The following is a 26,904-nucleotide window of genomic DNA, read 5'->3' on the forward strand; positions in this document are numbered from 1 at the left end:
GACATGCTACAGTAAACCGCATATTTGAAAAAAGATTCACACCAGGGCTCGACAAATCCCAGGCTCCAGGTTGCTTCCTGGCATCTGGGTTCACACACTTCCTCCCATTGGCTTGAATGCAAAATCGCATCCCATTGGCTTGAATCTGAAAGCCTCCCATTGACTGAAATCTTAAAACCGCCCACCCTCCCTTTTGACTTGATTTAAAAAAACGCCGCCCCGCCCTTGACTTGATTCTGAAAGCCTTTTTAATACGTTCTTTTTTTAAATATGCTGTATACCGTAGCATGTCAAGAATGTATTCAAAAGGCTTTCAGAATCAAGTCAAGGGAGGGGCGGCGTTTTTTGGAATCAAGTCAAAAGGGAGGGTGGGTGGTTTTAAGATTTAAGTCAATGGGATGTGATCAAGCATTCAAGCCAATGGGACGTGATTTTGCATTCAAGCCAATGGCAGGCAGTGTGTGAACCCAGGTGCAAGGAAGCAACCTGGCGCATGGGATTTGCCGAGCCTTGGTGTGAACCAGGGCTCAATTATCTTTTTTAAATATGCTGTATACCGTAGCATGTCAAGACCATTGAGCCCTGGTTCACACCAAGGCTCGGCAAATCCCATGCGCCAGGTTGCTTCCTGGCTCCTGGGTTCACACACTGCCTGCCATTGATTTGAATGCAAAATCACGTCCCATTGGCTTGAATGCTTGATCGCGTCCCATTGACTTGAATCTGAATATGTGCTGAGTGACTCAAATGTCTTATCAGAAGATAAGAGGGGGGTACTGGAAGAAGGGGAGAATCAGAGAAGACCGGATCAAACATCTTTTTTACACAATGCAGAGGTTTAACCCTTTAGGTTCCACAGTGAGTATAACAAGCATGCTTTGCTGCATCTACAGACTGATTTTTACTGTTGTGGGTTTAGGAACACTTTAAGGCTCCATTCAAACTAGTGCGACATCATGCAACTTTGGACGCGTAAAGTCGCATGAAAAGTTGCAGCCCATTTATTTCAATGGCACCTGCACCAATTTGTGACTGAAGTTGCAGCGGCTTTAGAAAGGTTCCTGCACTATGATTTTATTATTATTATACAGGATTTATATAGCACCAACAGTTTGCTCAGCGCTTTACAAAATGAAGGCAGACATTACAGTTACAATACAATTTGGTACAAGAGGAAACAGAGGGCCCGCCTCCTGGGAGCTTACAATCTAGGAGGAAGGGTTGAGTGGTACAAAAGGTAATGGCTGTGGGGGGGATGAGCTGATGGAGGAAATAAATGGCGGTTTACTAGGTAGAAGCAGGATAGGATTCTTTAAAGAGAAAGTGTTTTCAGGGATCATCAAAACGTGAATAGATTAGGAGACAGCTGGACAGATTGGGGTAGTGAGTTCCATAAGATGGGAGAAGCTTGGGAGAAGTCCAGGAGGCGAGCATGGGAAGAGGTGACATGGGAACTACAGAGCAGAAGGTCTTGGGATGCGACTTTCTTGCGACTTGAGAGCCATAGAGTGTAAAGTTGCATCAAATTTGCTCTGGAAATCACTTGACTTTGTAGTTTCACAAGTGTGAACCGAGCTTAAAGTGGGGAAATATTTTGGCCTTCGGTGGGGAGAAAAGAAATGGACAAAACTGTTCTAAGGATAAAATTTTATAGAAATGATTCTAAATTTTATCTCTGACAATACATGAACAATTCCTGAGAGATCTGCTTGATATTGAATACCGTTTTGTAAATAAGAAACCTTTTACATTTCGGATGGACCGGATTTGATTACCTGGAACCCATTTCTCCATCATCCTAATGGCGGGGAGGGGAAGGCAGATGCAGGGTCTGCTTTGAATTATTCATAGTGGGCTCACACTTCTGGTGTCGAAGTGCCAAGTTCATGGTAAACAGAAGTTCCCTGTCCAGGAGGTGAGAAGCTGTCAGTCTTCCTATAGGACAGCTGTCTGGGCCCCCTATTCAATCTGTCACTTCCCCTTGTGGTGCTCGGCTCCTCCGTGCATGAAGAGCCCCCCCGACCCCAGACCTTAATCTCTTTGTGTTTTGGTCAATGTGTTGATTTCTTCATGTGCTCGGGGACCAAGGCTTGGCTACTGGCACTTTCTGATATGCTCTAAACTTGGAGTCTGTTTTTCTTTAAAATATGACCTTTATGGCAATCTCCAAATTGAACCTTTTTTTTTCTCCCAACTACTATTCCCCCAAACTATTTCCAGTTTCATAAAATAAAGTCAGTGAGCGCTTTAGAAGTTAGCTGCTGATGCACACAAAGGTAACCAAGTAAAACCTCCTCAAGACCGATGAGGTGCAGTGCTAAAATGTTAAATATTGACACTTAAAAGGATAAATAAAGGTATCAAAGTGACCGTTTGTGGTAAAGTGCTGGGTAAAAAGCTGATAGTAATTTCAAACTTCAGTGATGTACCAGAGGTGTAGTAAAAATACGCACTCACCAGATGCGTATTTTAAATATGCATGTAAACAATATAGCCAGAGGTCCCCCTCTCAGGAGGGGATGGATGGGATATGCCATTTACGGATTCTCCTCCCTCTGGGTGGTATATAGCCTTACAGGTGTCTTCTTTAATGGGCGCAGTTTGGATCCAGCCAGAGGCCTCCTAGAAAAATGGTGACGTGTTCATTAGTCAACTTTTTATTTGACTGGCACATAGCATCAATGACCAGGCTGGATAGATTATTTTACCACAGTAATGATTTTTATACTCTTCCTTGCCCAGCTCACACTGCTAACATCCCAAGCCTTGGGATGTTGGCAATTGCATCGTGTTCCTGCGATCTGTTGCAGGTGTCAACGATAAATTAACCTCCCTGGCGGTATTCCCGAATGTAGCTCGGGGTTAACTTTCCGTACCAGAAGCGGTAACTCCGAGCTCTATTTCAAATTTCAGTGTGTTTGGTTTGATTATATTATTGAATTAAATGTATTATATTATTTTTATGATTATTATATTATAATTTATGATTTCGTGTTTCAAATTTTATCCTACCCGGGATGTTTACTAGACTTGTTCGGACAGATTTCAGTGAGTTATTCCTACGAATTACAGGCCTACAATAAAAAAAAGTACATATTTCCATTGAAAACCATGTACCGCTTTGAGCACAGAAATACCGACATCAGGCCACTAGGGAGGTTAATGACACCTGAAACAGATCGCAAAACGCGATTGCCAAAAATGTAGGTGCGATTTAGGTGCAGATTTAAAAGAAGGGTCCTGCACCTTTTTGGTGCTGATGCGATTTGAGTCACACAGAATGTATGGCTCGAATCGCACCGCACAAACTTTTGCATGTCATTCGTACAGGAATGCAGTGCTATTTGTGTGAATTACATGCGGTGTCCTGCACCACATGGTATGAACCCGGGTTTAGACGTGTTTATGCACATAAATTCTGAAGATCTTTGCGCACCTGGATGCAGAGGTGTCCTACTTTTCACAGATCGGTGCGGCTCTGTGTATGGGCTCATTGATAACTTTGTGCGCCTCCTGTCGCAGCACTATCTGTAGTGCGCAAATCAACGCAGTGTTTTTTTTTTCTGCCCATGTGAATTCGTGAGAATCAAACCTGACCCCACAGAGTTGTAAGACAAGTGAGCTAGCCGCCATGTTGAATTTGCCTCTGTGGCCCCTGTTGCCTTCAGTGAGCTGAACTTGCGAAATACCACCATTTTTTTTTTTTTTGTCCAGAATGACCCAGCTATCCCAGATTATTGGAAGTGACAAGGACTGTGCATGCTGGCCTTTTAGTTTATGAATGGTAAATCAAATTCCCATCATTTTACCTGGTTGTGCTCCTCTGTGATGTCGTTGTACTTGAGCAGTCATGTACGCTCCTAGTCATTATTATACCGCTCATCAAGCTACAGGTCATTTACATGGACTGCTCTGAGTAATCGGCCAGCACATGCATCAAAGCTGCCCCTGGGTTCAGGTCCTTCAGGTTGCAGCATTTCACCAATTTATCTTTACTTTGATGTTGGCAGTTCTGTGAATAATACATCGGTGTAGTATTTCAGAGCAATCATCGCCCACCACCGCCTTCCTCATTATATACTATGTGGGGATTGCAAATCTTTATTGCTGTACTTTATTTCAATCTTCTCAGACCTTTCTTTCCTCTTCCATGCTTCTTCATTTTGCTTGGTCTCTCTGGCTTTTTTTTGCCTTTTTCAGATTTTGCTGATTGCCATGACTGACTCGATGTAACATATCTCCCCTGGTGCCCAACCAAGTCATGCTCCAAGCTAGAGACACCTCCAGGAATATCAACCCTATTTCTCCCCTGGTGCCCAACCAAGTCATGCTCCAAGCTAGAGACACCTCCAGGAATATCAACCCTATTTCTCCCCTGGTGCCCAACCAAGTCATGCTCCAAGCTAGAGACACCTCCAGGAATATGAACCCTATTTCTCGCCTGGTGCCCAACCAAGTCATTCTCCAAGCTAGAGACACCTCCCAGGAATATCAACCCTATTTCTCCCCTGGTACCCAACCAAGTCATGCTCCAAGCTAGAGACACCTCCAGGAATATCTACCCTATTTCTCCCCTGGTGCCCAACCAAGTCATGCTCCAAGCTAGAGACACCTCCAGGAATATCTACCCTATTTCTCCCCTTGTGCCCAACCAAGTCATACTCCAAGCTACAGACACCTCCAGGAATATGAACCCTATTTCTCCCCTGGTGCCCAACCAAGTCATACTCCAAGCTAGAGACACCTCCAGGAATATCTACCCTATTTCTCCCCTTGTGCCCAACCAAGTCATACTCCAAGCTAGAGACACCTCCAGGAATATCAACCCTATTTCTCGCCTGGTGCCCAACCAAGTCATTCTCCAAGCTAGAGACACCTCCAGGAATATCTACCCTATTTCTCCCCTTGTGCCCAACCAAGTCATTCTCCAAGCCAGAGACACCTCCAGGAATATCAACCCTATTTCTCCCCTGGTGCCCAACCAAGTCATTCTCCAAGCCAGAGACACCTCCAGGAATATCAACCCTATTTCTCCCCTGGTACCCAACCAAGTCATGCTCCAAGCTAGAGACACCTCCAGGAATATCAACCCTATTTTACATTTCTGTCATCAGCAAAAAGATATACCAGTGCCTTACCCCCCAAACCTCCAGTTGTATCTCCTACTGACAGATTTTAAAGTGGAGTTCCAACCTGTAGCTGCTGACTTTTAATAAACACACACTTACCTGTCTCGGGGTCCAGCGATGTTCTTACCTGCTGTCCCTGCCGCAGCACTGGCATCTCAACTGTGGGCACCAGGCTGTGACAGCTTGCGGCTTCACAGCCTGGTGCCCACTGCGCCTCCTAATTGGTCCGGCAGTCTTCTGGGACCTGTAAAAGTTCCCAGGAGGGGGCTAAACTTCCGGCTCACTTTGTCGTGGCGAACTGAGCCGGAAGTGAGAGCGGGTACCTGTCAAAAAGTTATCCGCAACCCCCCCCCAAAGGTGCCAAATATGGCAGTGGAGGGGGGAAGGGGAGGCAAATAAGCGGAACTTCCGCTTTTGCGTGGAACTCCGTTTTAATGGAGCAAGCTTTGGGGAACGCCACTAGTGACTGGTCTCTGTTCTGAATGAACCCCATTTACAGCCACACTCGAAGGCCCCTTTCACACGGGGTAGACTCCGATTTGATCAGCAGAGGATCTGTCTGCCAATCAGAGCAGAGCTGGCAGATGACAGGTCCGTGTCCGCTCCGTTTATGCAGAGAGGACACAGGCACAGCCCGCTCTGCTCTGTGTGGAGCCAGGAATCAACTGACTGTACACCCAACTGCCCTCCAATCCAATTCATCCAGACGGAGGAGATAATTCCCCTTCTTTGTTTTTTTCTTTCTTTCATCGGATTGGAAGTAGGCAGGTATCCACAGTGGAAGTCTATTTACACCCGCTGGCCCATAGGGGTAAAAGGGGGGGGGGGGGGTGCGCGCTCAGGACCCTTCGTGTGAAAGGAGCCGAAGTATTTGACGCTTTTTCTTTTTCCAGTATAAGCATGACCATCTCTTGGTGCATGTATACAGTTTGACAGCTTTCTGTAGCATTACCAGTGCTGGTTCTTGATATGGAGGTCTCAAGGATGGCCCTTTGGTAATGTCAGAGGCCATCCTTGAGACCTCCATATCAAGAACCAGCACTGGTATCCACCTGAAACTGCAAAAAAAACTGCATCACGGTAAACTGTGTTTAGGTTTTGGCTCAGGTGGAGGTGATTTGTTGTGGTGTTGGGTTTAGGGAGGGAGGACAATAGTTGAATGGTTGCTGAAAGTGTAAGATTGGTGACTGAGTGGAGCTCCTGGCATGGTCTCAGTGTCGCTCAGGTAAAGCCAATCATTGGATAGAAGCACAATGGTTGGCACTTGCCTGGCATCACTAGGGTTGTCTGTTCGAATTTCAATCATGAAATTACTTGCCTGGAGTTTGCATGTTCTCCCTGTGTCTGTGGGTTTCCTTCTGGTACTCTGGGTTCCTTCCACGCACCAAAGACATGCTAGTAGGTGAGTTGGCTCCTGTCTATATTGGCCCTAGTATGTGTATGTATGAATGTCAGTTGGGGACCTTGGATTGTAAGCTTCATATAAACATTCATATGTGTGTACAGCCCATACCAAAATGGCCGCTGCTCTGGGCTCCGGCCACGGTGGCGTGACGTCAGCACGTAAGGCTCCACCCAAATTTGGCCAGAGCCCGGAGCGGCGGCCATTTTGGTATGTGCTGTACACATGTATGAATGCTTTATCCACGTGGATTGTGTTTTAAAGCTTTTAATAAATACTGCACTATATGCCGAACCTTGGGCTCCTGTGGTGAGCTTTTCCCTCTAGGAGGATCCCCCTGTCTGTTTTCCAAAGTCTATTTACCGGAGAAATCCGGTCTCTATATATGACTCTGAGATCTTCTTCTATTGGATCAGCACAAATGCTACTATACCAGCAGCGTTCTGGTGAGTGCATATCCATTAGAGGTGGTGGATTCCCACATTGGATTAGGAGCACCTTTTTGAATATCTCAGCTGGTATTGTAGTACCACAGATTCCTTCACCGGATGATGAGCACTTATATAGTTATCACTTTGGTATTGCTGAGACTTGTAGTACCACGGACATTTTGTTTGTTTCTATCACATGGGTATTGCTGAGACTTGTAGTATCATGGACATTTTGTTTGTTTCTATCACATGGGTATTGCTGAGACTTGTAGTATCATGGACATTTTGTTTATATTTTACTTCGTTTAATATTTGATTTGTTATATGTGCAATACATTTACATTGTCACATGGTTTAATATTAGATGTTCAAATTTTTCAACCATAACGTCTTATGATGGAATTTAATATTTAGCGCTGCACTTCTGCTTATACTAGTTCTTGTGGGTTTCGGTACCTTTGCCCAGTTTTGTGCTAGCAGCTTCAAATATTCAGCGCTCGCCACATATCTTGCACAGTGGCTAAATGGTTAGCACTTCCACCTGGCAGTACTCGGGTCGTTGGTTCGAATCCCAACCACTGCACCACCTGCCTACCTGGAGTTTGCATGTTCTCCCTGTGCCTGCGTGGGTTTCCTCCGGGTACTCCGGTTTCCTCCCACACTCCAAAGACATGCTGGTAGGTTAATTGGCTCCTGTCTAAATTGTCCCTAGTATGTGTATGTATGAATGTGAGTTAGGGGCCTTAGATTGTACACCCCTTGAGGGTTAGGGACCTTAGATTGTACACCCCTTGAGGGTTAGGGACCTTAGATTGTACGCCCCTTGAGGGTCAGGGACCTTAGATTGTACACCCCTTGAGGGTTAGGGACCTTAGATTGTACACCCCTTGAGGGTTAGGGACCTTAGATTGTACACCCCTTGAGGGTTAGGGACTGATGTGAATGTACAATATATATATGTAAATAGCTGTGTATATTGATGGTGCTATATAAGTACCTGAAATAAATAAATAAATCTGCACTGTATATCCACCTTTCCCTATAGTAGTTTCTGCTTTTCTTGGATGGTCTTGTCAGTGATCAGTTGATGACCGGCCGGCTCGATCTTGTTGGCCACAACAGCTGTATTAGACATGAGCACACTTTGGCTTTTTCCACTCATTTTTGTGCTTCCTCTAGGCATCTGCATAGTCCAAATGTGCAACCTTCTAATATTGTGTCCTTTTTTTTTTTTTTTTTTTTTTTTTTCAGGATGAGATTGAAGAGCTGAGGTCTGAGATGTTGGAAATGAGAGACGTCTACATGGAAGAAGATGTTTATCAGCTGCAAGAGCTCCGGCAACAGCTGGAACAAGTACACAAGACTTGCCGGATCCTGCAGTACCGGCTGAAGAAAGCCGAGCGTAGAGGGCTGAGGGTGGCACAGACAGGACAGGTCGACGGCGAACTCATCAATGCCCTCGAGCAAGACGTCAAGGTAATCATTACGTGTAATTATGCCTTTTACATGGCAGCATCAGCCACAAACACGGCAGAAACCGGAGGATGAGTTCTGGGCCTGCCAACGGTGTGGGTGTGGTTGATGACCTCTTCAGTGCTGTTGTCACCAGTTCAACTTTACTTTTTGCCCTATGGGCAAGACTTTTGTACTCTTTAACCCCATGTCTACCGGGCACTTATACCCCCTTCTTGCCCAGGCCATTTTTCAGGTTTCAGTGCTGTCGCACTTTGAATGACAATTGCGCGGTCATGCTACACTGTACCCATATGAAATTTTTATTTTTTTCACACAAATCGAACTTTCTTTGGTGGTATGTACTCGCCGCTGAGTGTTTTTTATTTTTTGCGCTATAAACAAAAATAGAGTGCAAAATGTTATAACAGAAACAAAAGAAAAACTTTTTTTTTTCAAAATTTTTAAACAGGTAATTTTTTCTCCATCACTGATGTGCGTTGATGAGGCTGCACTGGTAGGGAGCACTGAGGAGGTGGCACTGATATGCAACAATGATGGGCAGCACTGCTGGGCACTTGTGGGTGGCACTGATAGTCAGTGCCCTGATGATCGGTGCCAATCCATCCTCTGACAATTGCCAGTTATCAGCAGTACTTTTCTCACTCTGTGACAGCATGAGGAAAGTGCAGCCGATAGCCGGCAACTGTATTTACCGGTGATCTGCTGTCATTGGACACAGCTGATCACGTGGTAAAAGGCTGCTGTGATTGGCCTTTTACCACATCACGTGATCAGCTGTGTCCATAGGACACAGCGACCACAGAGATCGCCGGGTGCGTGCCCTCGGGGGGGGGGGGTTGGGGCGCGCGGAAAGGTGCATTCTGGGAGGACGTCCTATGACAGTTTAACGTCTCACCTTAGCCATTCCCAGGAAGCCTTGTATCTGTATGAATGAACACAAGACATCCTCTAATTGGCCAAGGTGGAGAGGTGGGTGGATAACGTCCCACCTCATCCATTTAGAGGAAGCCTTGTTTTCATTACTGAGATGCCTTCTACATCACATGATTTGCCCTAGTGTTATAACAAAAAAAACTGCTGGGGAAAATCGGTGAGCCAATCATGTGAGCAGCATCCCCTTATATGTGCATTAATAGTCCATTCCAGTCCAATCACTTGAGCAGAGTCCCCACATGCATGCACAGCCTGGGTTCACTTACTAAAGGCAAATAGACTGTGCACTTTTGCAAAGTGCAGCCGCTCCAGAGCTTAGTGAATTCGCAGACTGAATGAATCTATCATTCAGTCATGTGTGTTGTTTTTTTGTTTGTCGTTTTTTTTTTTTTCCCCTTGCATATGATGGGCTATTCTGTGCAGTTGCACTCCAGAGCTTTGTAAATGAGGTAAAGTTTATCTTTGCAAAGAATACCCCATCATATGCAAGGGGGAAAAAAAGACAAAAACAAAACACACATGATTGAATGATTAATTCAGTCTGTTCATTCACCAAGCTCTGGAGCAGTCTATGTGCCTTTTAGTAAGTCAACCCCATAGTTTCTGGAGATGAATCCATAATTTTACTTCGCCCTCCGTGCAGACTATTGGGGGGGAAACAATCGTGTCAGTATGGTGTGTGATATCATAGAGACCCTTTACACCATGGTGCACCAAAGACTTGTAGTGGGCTTTTGGGTTTTTATACATGTATGTGTTTTTGTTTTTTTTTTTTTTTTTTTCTATTTTTTTTTTTTTTTTTTTTTTTTCCCACACATGCACAGTTGCTATGTCGGTAAATTTAATCCAAACAAAAATGTTTTTGTTCTGCCGGAGACACCATGAAAGGTATGGGAGACCTACATACAGCCAAGCAATCACACCATTGTTAAAGGTTTCCTTTCTCTGCCGCTCCTGGTTTGCCCACTTTATGACAACGTATCATGTTTACATCCATGAGTTGTCATTTAATTCTAATTTAGGACCGCAACCCGTTCCTGCCGCTGTGACGATGATACCCCACGACGTAAATTTTCGGTGTCGGCCTAATAGTAGCCATCTGACCCCGGTAACCTTGAGGCTAAATAGGATTATTCGGTAGACACTTCAGGCTGCTCTTGGAATTGCTGAGCTGCTGAAGTTGCTCTACTGTACGCCATTCTCCAAGGTATTGCAGGAAATGGGGGCTCTTCCCTGGTTGCCTAGCAACTGTGAGCAAAATCCCCCCCCCCCCCCCAAGCCTGTGTTTACATTGCTGACTTCAGCCTTCCTATTTCACATGGCTCTATTTTCCATTATTGCACCACTCCAGCGCTGCCAGCGTCTCCCTCCTGCAAACAAAGACGTTCAGTATTTAGCAGACCGGCGACTGCTAATATTTTTGCTTGTGTGAAATGCAGCAGGAAAAGGGGTGGGCGAGGAGGTGCGGGCTGCGAGGAAAGCCGAAAGATCATTGGAGAGGAACAAATAACATTTGTTTCCTTTTTTTTTACAATTTATACCATTTATGACACTAGTAATACAAACCAGATTTACACTGACTACTACATTTACAACATACTAATCATTTTTGTTTTAAAATGAGATGTTGAAATCCATGGAAAAAAAAAATCTATATATTATCGCAGGCTATTTGCAGTGGAAGCGAAGATGGTGTTCTGTCCGATGGCCGAATAATTGTGACTTTTCTAGAACGCTACTTTCTCACATTTACTGAGCAGCGGAGTAGAAGTTGCCACACCTGATTTATACGAAGTCTTCCACAAGCGTGTAGATGTTACAGGCGTGGAGCATCTAGCAATGCAAAAAGCGTTTTTTCTCCCATTGTTGCATCTGCTGATCTCCTGCGGTCACCTCCTGTCCATATGCGGACTTTGCTGATTGGGGGGGGGAGTGTGTCCCAGCTGACTGCCCTGGCACCCCAACTAAGCCAGCTTTCACACTGGTTCGCCTCAAAAACGCTTGAAAAACAACTAGCGCTTTTGGAGTGTTGCGCAATGTATGAGACATTTTTCAAGAGAGTCAGAGCCTCCCCTTCACATCATGTGACTTTTTACAGACCTTCCCACATGTGTGGTGCATTTTTAAGGCAGTTGCCATTGATTTCAATGGGAAGCGTTTGAGGCTTTTTTTTTTTTTTTGGGTTTTGTTTTTTTAACTCCCAAAAGATGCCTTAAAGACGCTGCAAGCAGGAGTTTTTACACCACACCACAAGCGCAACACCTCCATGTGCAAACACACATAGATATGTATTCACATACATAGGGAAGCGTTTTTCTTGAGCTTTTCAGTCGTTTTTTTTTTTTTACACCAAAGGGCTTGAAAAACTCCTCCGTGTGAAAGCAGCCTAAGAGCCGGCTGCGTTCTCAGCCTTTTTTCAGTCAAGGCACCCTTTAAAATTACGGCCAGTCCTGAGGCGCCCTTTAAAATGATGGGCAGTCCGGGGACGCCCTTTAAAATGATGGCCAGTCTGGAGGCGCCCTTTAAAATGATGGCCAGTCCAGAGGCGCCCCCTTTTTTTTTTTTTTTTTTTAAATATAACAAACATGTCTACACTTACCTGCCATGTGCAGTGTGTTTGCACAGAGCAGCCCAGATCCTCCTCTTCTCGGGTCCCCCGCCGGTGCTCCTGGTCCCTCCCTCCTGTTGGTGCTCCCACAGCAAGCAGCTTGCCATGGGGGCACCCGTTGCTTCGTGTATCTATTCACACACGGAGCTGCAGCTCGGCCCTGTCCCCTCTCTTCTCATTGGCTCACTGGCTGTAATTCGCAGCAGTGGGAGCCAGTGGATCCCACTTTTGTCTCGGCCAATGAGGAGAGGGAGTCTTGGGATAGCTGAGACAGGTAAACAAAACCATCAGCCTTTACATCTTCTTGGCGCCGGCCAAACACAAATGTGCAGCCTCCTGGTGTCTGGGCCTAGACGCCGAGCGGCCGCATATTTGCGTTCTAATAAAAAAAAAAAACGTGCTGAGAGCGCGTGCTCCCAGCACACATGTCTGGTACTCACAGAAAGGTCCCAATCTCCTCTTTCGATCGGGACCTTTCCCGATCATGTGACCCTAAACCCCGCCCTGCTTCCCAGCTTCTGAAACCCTTAAAGGGCTGAGAGGCACCGGCACCAAGGGGTTAAGAGTGCTAGCTGCCTGACTGTCTCTTGTGCGTTATGGACAGGAACAAGCATGCAGCAGGTGATGTCTGACTAAAGTTCGAAATCATGATCTGAATACCTGATCAGGGTTAGTAACTCTGAAAGCACCGAAGCCATTGGATCAGCATGACCTCCTGGCTAGCAATGGTGGCCTACGTGTTTCTCTCCATACAGGATTCTTCTATGTCAGGATCTAATTGCTCGGCTGCTACATTGAAAGCAACTGGGTCATATAATGTTCATAGCTCTGGACTGAATATTGCATCGTTCAGAAATGAGAATACTTAGAATCCAGCTGTGTGTGTGCAGAGAGCCTCTCCCAGTGATTACAGCAGCAGCTGGACGTTGGGGAATTGCAGAGTGTTTCATCATCCGGACACTGCATGCCTACAGGAGAACTGGGCTCCCTGTGCTATGTGATGGCATGCTTCCACCAAGCAGAGCCTCTGTGTGCTCGGAGCACTCCTCCCCTTGTGTCATGGTGTTACTGGAGGAAGCCGGAGAGATTTCTGTGCAGCGGGCGTCTGTGTTACATATCCTGTATTTTTAATTTATTTTTATTTATTTCAGGTACTTGTATAGCGCCGTCAATTTACGCAGCGCTTTTTGTGTGTGTGTGTGTGTGTGTGTGTGTGTATGTGTATATGTGTGTATGTATATGTGTGTGTGTATGTATATGTACAGTTGCAAGAAAAAGTATGTGAACCCCTTGGGATTGCGTGGAGTTTTGCATGAATTGGGCATAAAATGTGCTCTGAACGTCATCTAAGTCACAACAATAGAAGAACACAGTCTGCTGAACATAATACTACACAAACATTAGATGTTGCCATGGTTTAATTGCACATAACATGTAAACATTCACAGTGCAGGGAGGAAAAAGTATGTGAGGCCCTAGCTTAATGACTTCCCCCAGAGCTAATTGGAGCCAGGAGTGAGCCAACCTTGACTCCAATCAGTGTGATGATATTGGATGTGTTGCTGACAGCCGTCCTGCCCTTAAAAAACACACACCTGTTTTGGGTTTACTGGTTTCAAGAAGCACTGTCTGATGTGAACCATGCCTCGCAGAAAAGAGCTCTCAGAAGACCTATGATGAAGAATTGTTGACTTGCATGAAGCTGGAAAGGATTACAAAAGTATCTCCTTGAGCCTTGATGTTCATGTGTCCACGGTAAGACAGACTGTCTACAAATGGAGAAAGTTTAGCACTGTTGCTACTCTCCCTAGGCGTGGTCGTCCTGTAAAAATGACTGCAAGAGCACAGCGCAGAATGCTGCATGAGGTAATGAAGAATCCCAGAGTGTCAGCTAAAGACCTACAGAAATCTCTGGCACATGCTAACATTTTTGTTGACACATCTACAATAAGGAAAACATTAAACAAGAATGGAGTACATGGGAGGACACCACGGAGGAAGCCATTGCTGTCCAAAAAGAAGATTGCAGCACGTTTGAAGTTTGCAAAAGAGCACCTGGATGTTCCACAGCACTACTGGCAAAATATACTGTGGACAGATGAAACCAAGATTGAGTTGTTTGGGAAGAACACACAACACTATGTGTGGAGAAAAAAAGGCACAGCACACCGACATCAAAACCTCATCCCCACTGTGAAACATGGCGGAGGGAGCATCATGGTTTGGGGCTGCTTTGCTGCCTCAGGGCCTGGACGGATTGTTGTCATTGATGGGAAAATGAATCCCAGAGTTTATCAAGACATTTTGCAGGAAAACGTACAACCATCTGTCCGCCAACTGAAGCTCCGCAGAGGATGGGTGATGCAACAGGACAATGACCCAAAGCATACAAGTCATTCAACAAAACAATGGCTGCAACAGCACAGAATACGCCTTCTGGAGTGGCCCAGTCAGAGTCCTGACCTCAACCCGATTGAAATGCTGTGACATGACCTTAAGAGAGCGATTCACACCAGACATCCCAAGAATATTGCTACACTGAAACAGTTTTGTGAAGAGGAGTGGTCCAAAATGACTCCAGATCGTTGTGCAGGTCTGATCTGCAACTACAGGAAACGTTTGGTTGAGGTTATTGCTGCCAAAGGAGGGTCAACCAGTTATTAAGTCCAAAGGTTCACATACTTTTTCCTCCCTGCACTGTGAAGGTTTACATGTTATGTGCAATTAAACCATGGCAACATCTAATGTTTGTGTAGTATTATGTTCAGCAGACTGTGTTCTTCTATTGTTGTGACTTAGATGACGTTCAGAGCACATTTTATGCCCAATTCATGCAAAACTCCACGTAATCCCAAGGGGTTCACATACTTTTTCTTGCAACTGTATATGTGTGTATGTATATGTGTGTGTATGTATATGTATGTGTGTGTATATATATATATATATGTATGTATGTATGTGTGTGTATTTATATATTGTGTGTGTGAAAGTGGAAATGTGACACCCAACATTAGAGATGATTTATTCTTCCACAGCAAAAAAAGCAAATGGTCCTATCAGGTCTGCCTGACGGGTTTTTCAGGCGGACCCAATCGGACCATCCATAGTTCTCTATGGAGTGGCAGGTGAAAGCGGACATGTGACACCCAACATTAGAAGTGATTTATTCTTCCAAAGCAAATACAACTTTGCACGCTGATACCGACTAGTATTCCAGTATTTCTCTTCTCTTTGGTTCTCTACCTCACTCAGCTAATGTAAACCCAACGTTGAAGGAGAGGGACAGGGGATAAAAGGATGTTGTGCAGTTGCCCGCAGTCCTTAACAACCGATGACGTCATTGGTTCTCAGGATGCCTAAGTAGAAGGTTGTAATGGTGCACAATGAAAGGTTTCATCCACCCGTTGGCTTGTATATAATTTTTGAGCAATCTTTAAGCATTTTGTCAAGGCACCCCTGAAGAAACCTGAAAGCACCCAGGCTGAAAAAGGCTGTCCTAATGGACTGCACCCTATTTCAAAAGATTCATCCAAAGAGGAGAGCTTTCTGCAGAAACTCTAGTTGGTCATGTTGCACTAGATCAGCCTTCCTCAACTTTTTTAACACAGAGGAACCCTCAAAATAACTTTCTGGTCTCAGGAAACCCCTGCTAAAAATGACTATATGTACAAACCCTGATACATTAGTGTGATGGTCAATGGGAAGAATGCTGCTGACACTTGCAGTCATTGGAAAGAGCTACCCCTAGCAATCTCTGGAGGAACTCTGGGATTCCATAGAATTCTGGTTGCGAAACCCTGCACTAGTGCTTTAAAACTGGCCTCTATGGACCGGGGGGAGGTGAGGTGCTGAGGTCACTGGTGGGTTACACCTCCAGCAGACAGTCCTAAACCAGGAGTGACAATAAAAGTGGCTGAATTGCTTCTGTAGCAGTGCCACCACTGTTGTCTATAGGAACGTTAACCCAGATCAAGAGATTTAAGGGCCCCGAGGGCCCGGGGTCAGTAGGGGGCCCCATGAGGATGCCCCTGGTACCTTTTTTTCATAGGCTTTTTTGAGTTTGGGCAAGGACACAGGGGCCCCATGATCCCCTATTGCCCGGGGGCCCCATGAGTTGTCAGTCTGCCCCTGGGATAGACTGTGCACTTTGCAAAGTGAAAAGGAGAGGGGGCACCAAAGTAAGTGCAGTATTAAAAGGTTATTTTATTGAGCAAGGTAACTGAGGTAACTCACTAAATAACAATGGAGAAAAGGCATGTATCGCAGGATGGATGTTGTCCTTCAAAGGTCCCGGAGGATGGTGGAGAGGGTGGAATACCATCTAGGTCTGACGAAGACGCTGACGCTTCGAAAAGCGTTCTCGCCCCCTCTTGTGGCATTACGCTCACGTGGTGATGTCACGTCCGCCGGCCGTGATTTGTGTTCCAGCCTGGCTTTTATCACAGCTGTTGGACGCTGCCAGCGTGGAACCGGGAGACAAGACCCCCACAGCAACCTCGGGACCTAGATGGTATTTTACCCTCTCCACCAGCCTCCGGGACCTTTTTAAAGGACGACGTCCATCTTGAGATACATGCCTTTTCTCTATGGTTACCTCAGTTACTTTGCTCGATAAAAAACCCTTCTAATACTGCACTTAGTTTAGTGCCCCTCTCTCCTTTTCTTCTCCATGCACAGAGTCCAGCTCTACTCTCAGGGTGCTGCCTCCTGATGTTGCTGATTACACTGTACTCCTCATTGGAAAACTGTATAATACGGACTACTCCCCTACAGTTTCGGACTTTTGGTTCTTCCTTTCTCTCCAGCGTCAATTTTTTACATTTTTGTTGCAAAGTGCAGTTGCTCCAGAGCTTGGTAAATGAACAAAAGTTCTGCTGACTTCCATCAACCAATCGTGCAAGCAAAAAGTCAGTTTTTATTTATTTTTTTTTCCTTGCATGTGATTGGGTATTCTTTGTAAAGTGAAGCTTCACCCCATTTACTAAGCTTTGGAGCAACTGCACCTTTGGTAAATCCCTACAGTGCCTGATGCACACCTCCTACCCTCTTCCAAGCATGTAAACCTACCCCGCCACATTCCCTTACCATCTCCCTACTGCCGCAGCACCACACATCCAAGCAGAATCAGCTGGTGTCAATGCTGAGGCATCGGGAAGACATTACAGTGCTCCTCACATAACTAACCACATTCAGGATTATGGTGCTCCTCACGTAACCACATTCAGGATTATGGTGCTCCTCACGTAACTATCCACATTTAGGATTATGGTGCTCCTCACGTAACCACATTTAGGACTGGAGATTGACTACCTTGACCCGAAAATTATCAAGAAGGGCGAGGTGATGTGCTCATCTATACATAAAACCTGTTCCAGAAGAACAGGGAGGCAGCAAGGGATCATGGCCTGGTAAGCATACATGTCTGAAGTGGTGGGCTATGCTTAAACACTCCCACTGTGACTGTCTTTCTAAGGGACATTGTTTAGGAATATGGGTTGCTACAGGTGGAGCATAATTTTGCCTCCGCTTTCCACTTTGAGTCTAAGGCCTATAATTATGATGAAGGGAAGAGGGAATGCAAGCAGTCACAATGTTTGAGATTTGCATATAAACATTACAGAAGAACAAAATTAAAACTTTTATACATTTGCAGACAACCAGCTACGCTCAAGAAAATATTTTCTAGGCAGTTGTTGAGGGTAGCATTCGTTTTAATTAATGAATTTTAGATTTGTACACAGCAGTTCATCTTTTTATGTGAAATACAAATTCATAATGAAATATGTATGAAAGTTCACAAGTTGCAGCTAGAAATTAGCTTCTGTTCCAGTGGACAATGAACAAAGGAGAGGACTACATGTTATTATCCAGAGGCAAATGAGGAGATGACTCATGGAAAATGACAGCTATTACCCTGCAACGGAAGTCATTACTTCATTCAGATTTTGCATATCATACTTTGTAGTTTTTGAAAAACATCTTCAACTTTCTGAAAGTTGAATACTTCTACGCTTGCCCTGTAAGGTGGATTGGCAGGCGCTCCCAGCTTACATTCCCCACCTTGCCAGCCAATGCTGAGCATACCACTCATGGTGCCATTTAATAGTTGAGCTCCTAATAAGAGAAATGTATACGAGCGCACCTATAAATGTAAAGTAGCAGCTGAGCACCAGGTAACCATAAACCCCAAAAAACAATATATATCAGAAGATGCAGAGCTACAGAAGAGAAACACTATAATTGAATGGATGTATGGATACAAATAGGTATGAATAAATAAATAGATAAATAAATAGTTCATAAGATAATATCAAGGTGACTTCAAGTGCTCTCCTCTATTTCATATCCTCCTGATGATCAGGTACTGTGCGAAATAGTGCTGAAGAAATACACACTCACCAGAACGCACAGATAAATGGGCGTTTGTAAATATAAATTTCCCTTGGAGTCATCAGCTGGTCAGGATAGGGTCTGCAATATGAAAGCCTCCCTCCAGAACTCCTGGATATTCCTGTGTAATCCCTTGGAAGGTAGCCTGTGGACTGCTCCTTAGTGCTTACATACGTTCTTTTACCCAGCAGAGAGATGGATGGCTGTAAATTGATACTCCCCAAGGGAGTCAGGACAGAGACATATCCATAGTGTAGTAGGTAAATCAAATGGTTTATTCAGGTAAAATGATCATCGATAATACACAGCAGTGTATAGAAGAAATGTGTGGACTGACCGTCCAATGTTAAAGATGGCTTGAGGAGCCAGGAACGCCGTGACGACACGCCGCCGGAGCATCGTGAAGCTCCGGCGGCCATCTTTAACATTGGACGGTCAGTCCACACATTTCTTCTATACACTGCTGTGTATTATCGATGATCATTTTACCTGAATAAACCATTTGATTTACCTACTACACTATGGATATGTCTCTGTCCTGACTCCCTTGGGGAGTATCAATTTACAGCCATCCATCTCTCTGCTGGGTAAAAGAACGTATGTAAGCACTAAGGAGCAGTCCACAGGCTACCTTCCAAGGGATTACACAGGAATATCCAGGAGTTCTGGAGGGAGGCTTTCATATTGCAGACCCTATCCTGACCAGCTGATGACTCCAAGGGAAATTTATATTTACAAACGCCCATTTATCTGTGCGTTCTGGTGAGTGTGTATTTCTTCAGCACTATTTCGCACAGTACCTGATCATCAGGAGGATATGAAATAGAGGAGAGCACTTGAAGTCACCTTGATATTATCTTATGAACTATTTATTTATCTATTTATTTATTTATTCATACCTATTTGTATCCATACATCCATTCAATTATAGTGTTTCTCTTCTGTAGCTCTGCATCTTCTGATATATAATAGTTGAGCTCCAACCCAGCACCTTCATGGAATCAAAAAGGTTGCCTATTACTCTGTGGTGCCAGTAATGGGTCGCAGGTGGCCGAAGGCCAGAGCTTGACTTTTTGGAGGACAAAATTTTGTAGCTTTCAGTATTTCTGGTTTTGGAGCTTCTGGTGTGCATCTGCAGACACCTTTGAGATATAAGCAGGAAACTGGAGGTGCATGCTTTAGAATTTTGTTGTTGATTTTAATAGCTGTATCAACTTGACAGTTTACCTTTTACATAAAGACACATTCCAACCTCTCACTTCTATACTCTCGAACGACTCTTCATGTAAGTCATCATGTTGGGTTGGTTATGTCCTTCTGTAGACCAGGGCACTGTGCTTGGAATACTTGGCTTCTAGTCTAAGTTGGTCTAAGTACGTTTGGATGCAAAGTATAGCTTAAAGCGGTTGTAAAGGTGTGTGTGTGTGTGTGTGTGTGTGTGATATATATATATATATATATATATATATATATCACACACACACAGTTGCGCTCTAAGGTTTGCATACCCTGGCAGGATTTGTGAAATTTTTGCATTGATTTTGAAAATATGACTGATCTGCCAAATAATGCTCTTTTATTGAAGGGTGATGATCATATGAAGCCATTTATTATCAAATCGTTGTTTGGCTCCTTTTTAAATCATAATAACAGAAATCACCCAAATGGCCCGGATCAAAAGATTACATCCCCTGGAATGTCTGGCCTTGGTACAGACACACAAGGTGACACCCCCGGTTTACAATGCCAATTAGAGGTTAATGTCCCACATCTGTGACTTTTTAAATTGCAATTCGTGTCAGTGTATAAATAGTCAATGAGTTTGTTAGCTGTTATGTGTAAGCACTGACTAGGCTAGATACTGAGCCATGGGGATCAGAAAAGAACTGTAAAAGTCCTGCGTAGCAAGGTAATGGAACTTTATAAAGATGGAAAAGGACATAAAATGATATTTGATAATAAATGGCTTCATATGATCATCATCCTTCAATAAAAGAGCATTTTTTGGCAGATCAGTCATATTTTCAATATCAATGCCAAAATTAAAACATTTCTGCCAGGGTATGCAAACTTTTGCGCACAACTGTGTGTGTGTATAGATAGATAGATAGATAGATACATATAAACGTACTTGCTCTATGTAATGATTTTGCACAGAGCAGCCCTGATCCTCCTATTCTGGGGTCTCCTGCTGGCACTCCTGGCTCCTTACTCCTTGCTTACATAGCTGCTTGCTATGGGGGCACTCGTGCATACTCGCTCCTTAGCCCCGCTCTGTGTCTATAGGATGGACAGAGTTCAGCTTGGCCTGCTTTCTCCTCACTGGCTGTGATTGACAGCAGCAATTCCATCCCCCCGCTGTGTCTGATCCAATGAGGGAGAGAGCCACTGCTCTTGTGCACATCGTTCGATCAAGATCAGGCTATGGTAAGTATAACGGGAACGGAGGGGGGGGGGGAATAATGGCTTGGGTGGAGCTGGGAGGGTTTGCATACCGAAGTGTTGTGTGTTTTTTTTTTTTTTTTTTTTTTTTTTTTTTTTTTTTTACCGTAATGCATAACCACTTTAAATTGATAAATACAAAATTTAAATATTAGATGTACATAGTCCCACGCCTCTGTTTCCCTGTAGTACAAGATCCTGCTCCAGGTTGCTGTGGAACAATTGGCAAAAATAGAATTAAATGTCATTAAACAAAGAAGCATAAAGTTTATTGCTGTGTGTTCTTTAATTGTAAAAATATTTGTGTTTTTTATTTATTTTTTTATTTTACAATTGTTAATGATTTTCTAAATTAATGAAGGTTCAATTAAAAAAATATCTGATCTTATTTTTTCCTATAACAATTGTAATCTCTCGTTTTTAACCACCAGTTCATGGAATTGGGAAGATAACAGATGGTTAGCATGACCCATGGATCATTTTCTTCATAATATTGATTCCTTCATGTTCATTCGTGTTGACAGGACCAATTTAAGAAATGCTGCCTATAATTTTCGGTTGTGCCATGTATCATTAGGTGGTGATTGACAGCATGGCTTCCTGAGGTCCTTTGTAGTCTGGTGCTGTTTAATTATTTAGCCTACATTTTCATGTAGCAGTTCATATTAATCATCTCTGTTTAAAGAGATAATTTGCTAGGTGTAACGAAGCCTTCATATATAGGAAACTGGAAACAGATGTGAACCTACATGTGTTTATGTATTTAAAAGGCGACTAGACAAATGAGTGAACATGCAATTGAACTTCGTGTCAGGACTTACTGCAAACATGCTGCGGAACATGAAGTAACTTTCATAAATGTAAGGTCCACCTACAGTCATGGCCAAAAAATATTGTCCCTCCCTTGCCTTTCTGTCAGATAATTCACCACTTCGCCCAGAAAATTGTTGCACTTACAAATGTTTTGGCATTCTTGTGTTTTTATTTCTTTTGTTTTGTATTGGTACGACACAAAAAGAGAAACAAAAAGCCAGATATATAAAAATATTGGCACCTTTCCAATATTGTACGAAATAATTTGCATTCCAAGTTTGTGATGCTCCTGTAATTTAAACTCGCCTTTATCAATTAATGTTCCTGTGTCCACTGTGCAAAACAGTGTCAAGAAGTTTACAGCCCATGGCACTGTAGCTAATCTCCCTGGATGGGGCCAAAAGAGAAAAACTTAATTAAAGGTTAACAACAAGGATTGTTGGAATGGTGGATAAAGAACCTCGATCAAGTTCCAGACACATTCCAGCTGACCTTCAGGCACTGGGTACACCTGTGTCTGCTCACACTATACGTCGCCATCTGAATGAAAAAAGATGCTATGGTAGGAGACCCAGGAGGACCCCACTGCTGACACAGAAATATGGTAGGAGACCCAGCAGGACCCCACTGCCGACACAGAAATATGATAGGAGACCCAGCAGGACCCCACTGCCGACACAGAAATATGATAGGAGACCCAGGAGGACCTCACTGCTGACACAGAAATATGGGAGGAGACCCAGGAGGACCCCACTGCTGACACAGAAATATGGGAGGAGACCCAGGAGGACCCCACTGCTGACACAGAAATATGGGAGGAGACCCAGGAGGACCCCACTGCCGACACAGGAATATGGTGGTAGGAGACCCAGGAGGACCCCACTGCTGACACAGGAATATGGTGGTAGGAGACCCAGGAGGACCCCACTGCTGACACAGAAACATAAAAAAGCCAGATTGGAGTTTGTCAAAACTTACCTGAGGAAGCCAAAATCCTTTTGGGAGAATGTGCTGTGGACAGACGAAACAAAATGGCAGCTTTTTGGTAAAGCCCATCGTTCTACTGGTTTCATAAAAAGCAATGAGGCCTTTTAAAGAAAAGAACCCAGTCCCTCCAGTCACACATGGTGGGGGGTCACTGATGTTTTGGGGTTGCTTTGCTGCTTCAGGCACTGGATGTCTTGACCGGGTGCATGGCATTATGAAATCTGAAGACTACCAAAGAATTCTGGGGTGCAATGTAAGGCCCAGTGTCAGAATATTGGGTCTCCGTCAGAGGTCATGGGTCTGCCAGCAGGACAATGACCCAAAGCACATGTCAAAAAGCACCCAGAAATGGTGTCAGACAAAGCGCTGGAGAGGACTGAACTGGCCAGCAATGAGTCCAGATCTCAATCCCATGAGTCATTGGCTGAAACCTGCTGACAAAATCCTGTTGTGTCCAATTAGAGTGGGAGTCAGCAGGGAGGGGCGGGCGCCCAGAACCTGAAAAAGGGAGTGAAGTACAGGTACATCGCTGTGCCCATAGGAGCCTCCCGCAGTAAACATTTGGCTGGGCGGTCCTCAAGCGGTTAAACAATATTTGAAGCGTTCATGTTTTATAATGTGGTTTTGGAACTAAACCCATCAATTTGACGGTTTTCCAAAGAGTTATGTTAAAGGCATGCATTCACTATATCTGCTCTCCCTGGACCCTGCATTCACTATATCTGGTCTCCCCGGACCCCACATTCACTATATCTGCTCTCCCTGGACCCCACATTCACTATATCTGCTCTCCCTGGACCCCGCATTCACTATATCTGCTCTCCCTGGACCCTGCATTCACTATATCTGGTCTCCCTGGACCCTGCATTCACTATATCCGCTCTCCCCGGACCCCGCATTCACTATATCCGCTCTCCCCGGACCCCGCATTCACTATATCCGCTCTCCCCGGACCCCGCATTCACTATATCTGCTCTCCCCGGACCCCGCATTCACTATATCCGCTCTCCCCGGACCCCGCATTCACTATATCCGCTCTCCCCGGACCCCGCATTCACTATATCCGCTCTCCCCGGACCCCGCATTCACTATATCCGCTCTCCCCGGACCCCGCATTCACTATATCCGCTCTCCCCGGACCCCGCATTCACTATATCCTCTCTCCCAGGACCCCGCATTCACTATATCCGCTCTCCACGGACCCCGCATTCACTATATCCGCTCTCCCCGGACCCCGCATTCACTATATCCGCTCTCCCCGGACCCTGCGTTCAACATGGAAATGCAAATATTTTAGTAAATATTAACTGCTAAATACCTTTTTTCTTATCAGCAGTATATATATGCGACTTGTGACTATCAGTGTCTGGCCGAGCACTGGTTAATTTTGTAGGAGGAGTTTCATTCTTCTCTGACTATCCTATGAGGCTGCATGACCCCTGACCCTCTGTTTGGACATTGCTGATTGGCCCTGTGCTGATCACATGCACCCTCCCAAAGAAAAAAAAAAACTGTAGCAATACACACTAAACTGCAACTATGACTCCTAGAGCTCTGTACTATCAGCAGATGGATTGGGGACACTGAAAGAAGGGGAGGATCAGAGAAGACAGGATCAAACAACGTTTTTATACAGTGCAAAAGATTAACCTCTTAGGTTCCACAGTAAGTATAACAAGAATGCGTTACGGCATATACAGACTGATTGTACTGTTGTGGGTTTAGTTCCGCTTTAACTTTGGAAAAACGAATGGAAGAGGAGTTCTGCAGAGAGACTCTACCAAATCATGGTCTCCCTTGTTTCCTCCCCCATCCTTCCCCTCCAGTGTAATGGAAGTCTTCACACTTCTGCTCCCACAGTAATTAGAGCTTCATCGCCCAGAGATGACCCTGGGGTTGGAGTTTTCTCCTTCACGCTCTTTCTCTTTACACACAAATCACTCCCTTCTTTTTCTTCTGTCATTGTGGCTCTCTCTGTATAAAACTTTGAGGAACGTAATGACTTCCATTCATCCATGTCCCTGCACAGAACTTTCCAAAGACAGGACATTCTGGAGACCTGTATGCATCAGTTGAATGTGAATTTCTGGACCTATAGGAGAGGGAAGAGGAGCAAACGAGTACAACCACACTGCGATTGGCTCGGATGATTCAGCCTGGCCCATCATTTCATTCCTTTGGAGTACTAGGCCAGGCAAGGTCAGGAGATAATCAAAGTGGCATTCTGTTTGACTGACCGTTGACTCAGGGTATGTTTCCGCCAATGTAGGCAACTTAAAGCAGTATTAAACCCAAAGCCGTATTGGTGATCTTGCCAGCAACCTACCCCTTGTATTGGTGATCTGGCCAGCAACGTACCCCTTGTATTTGGTGATCTGGCCAGCAACGCGCCCCCTTGTATTTGGTGATCTGGCCAGCAACGCACCTCTTGTATTGGTGGTCTTCTTTCTTCTAAGATTTCCCTGTATTTGGCTCCATCCATCTTCCCATCTACTCTGAACAGCTTCCCTGTCCCTGCTGAAGAAAAGCATCCCCACAACATGACGCTGCCACCACCATGTTTCACGGTGGGGATGGTGTATTCAGGGTGATGTGCAGTGTTAGTTTTCTACCACACACAGCATTTTGCTTTTAGGTCAAAAAGTTCCATTTTGGTCTCATCTGACCAGAGCCCCTTCTTCCACATGTTTGCTGTGCCCCCCACATGGCTTCTCACAAACTGCTAACGGGACTTCTTATAGCTTTCTTTCAACAATGGCTTTCTTCTTGCCGCTCTTCCATAAAGGTCAGATTTGTGGCGTGCATGACAAATAGTTGTCCTGTGGACAGATTCTCCCACGAGCTGTGGATCTCTGCAGCTTCTCCAGAGTTTCCATGGGCCTCTTGGCTGCTTCTCTGATGAATGCTCTCCTTGCCCGGCCTGTCAGTTTAGGTGGACGGCCATGTCTTGGTAGGTTTGCAGTTGTGCCATACTCTTTCCATTTTTGGATGATTGATTGAACAGTACTCCATGAGATGTTCAAAGCTTGGGATATTTTTTTATAACCTAACCCTGCTTTAAACTTCTCCACAACTTTATCCCTGACCTGTCTGTTGTGTTTCTTGGCCTTCATGATGCTGTTTGTTCACTAATGTTCTCTGACAAACCTCTGAGGGCTTCACAGAACAGCTGGATTTATACTGAGATCACATGACATACAGGGGGACTCTTTACTAATTAGGTGACTTCTGAAGGCAATTGGTTCCACTAGATTTCAGTTAGAGGTATGAGAGTAAGGGGGCTGAATACAAATGCACACCACACTTTTCAGATATTTATTTGTAAAAAAAAAAAAAATGATAAACCATTTTATCATTTTCCTTCCACTTCACAATTATGTGCCACTTTGTGTTGGTCTATCACAATCCCAATAAAATACATTTCCATTTTTGGTTGGAACAGGACAACATGTGGAACATTTCAAGGTGTATGAATACTTTTTAAAGGCACTGTGTCTAGTATGTAGTGAACGTTTTCAAATAATATCCTCTTTGGCTGTTGTATAGTAGGGACAGTGTGTGGGGGTTTTTGTTTTTTTTTTTTTTTTTTCTTATTTTTGTTTTGTGTTTTTGTTGTGTTTTTTTTGTTTTTGTTTTTTTTGACAAAGCAATAGTCTTTATCTTTTTGGCTTCTGGCCGGTGATTCCAGGCATGTACATGCTATCAGACAACTTTACTTACTAGCTGTTTCTCATATCTCTACTTGTTTTTCTTGCATGGGATATATCTGTGTCCAGGAAGCTATTCAGTGCGGTATTCCAGAGACTAGAGTGACTGTGCGCATGCTTATCAGAAAATTTGTGTTTTTAAGATACTATTTCTTTTCTTTCTCAGGTGGCCAAAGACGTTTCCGTTCGCCTCCACAATGAATTGGAAGTAGTAGAGAAGAAAAGAGTAAAACTGGAGGAGGAGAATGAAGAGTTGCGGCAACGACTGATTGAGACTGATCTGGCCAAACAAGTATTGCAGAATGAGATGGACAAAGTGAAGGAGGTAAGATGGTTCCAACAAATACATGGAAGGAATATATTTCGTGGATGTGTATATTTTTTATATTGCCAGTATTTTTGGATCAAATTCTAAAGCAAAATAGAATGTTTGGGGCTTCTAAGAAATTTTCTTGCAAAAAAAAAAAATACTGATTTTGAAATGTAAACAAAGTCCCAGAAATGGCTTGGAGTGTGTGTGTGTGTGTGTGTGTGTGTGTGTGTGTATATATATGTGTGTGTGTGTGTGTATATATATATATATGTG

General features: G+C 44.3%; 1 protein-coding gene across 1 annotated transcript in view; it reads left to right on the forward strand.

The window, feature by feature from the left end:
- LOC149437709 (microtubule cross-linking factor 2-like) overlaps positions 1-26,643 on the forward strand; it is a gene marked incomplete at its 3' end in the record, with an annotated part of 57,868 nt that extends 31,225 nt beyond the window's left edge. The window contains exons 2-3 of the mRNA XM_089660715.1: positions 8,214-8,438; positions 26,485-26,643. Coding sequence (XP_089516841.1) covers positions 8,214-8,438; positions 26,485-26,643 — 384 coding nt within the window. The remainder of the gene's footprint in view (positions 1-8,213; positions 8,439-26,484) is intronic.
- Between the last annotated feature and the right edge of the window lie 261 nt (positions 26,644-26,904).

Source organism: Staurois parvus, unplaced genomic scaffold (assembly GCF_062004578.1).
Source record: "Staurois parvus isolate SC_StPar_1 unplaced genomic scaffold, SC_StPar_1.0 ptg001267l, whole genome shotgun sequence".
In the NCBI taxonomy this organism is placed as follows: domain Eukaryota; kingdom Metazoa; phylum Chordata; class Amphibia; order Anura; family Ranidae; genus Staurois; species Staurois parvus.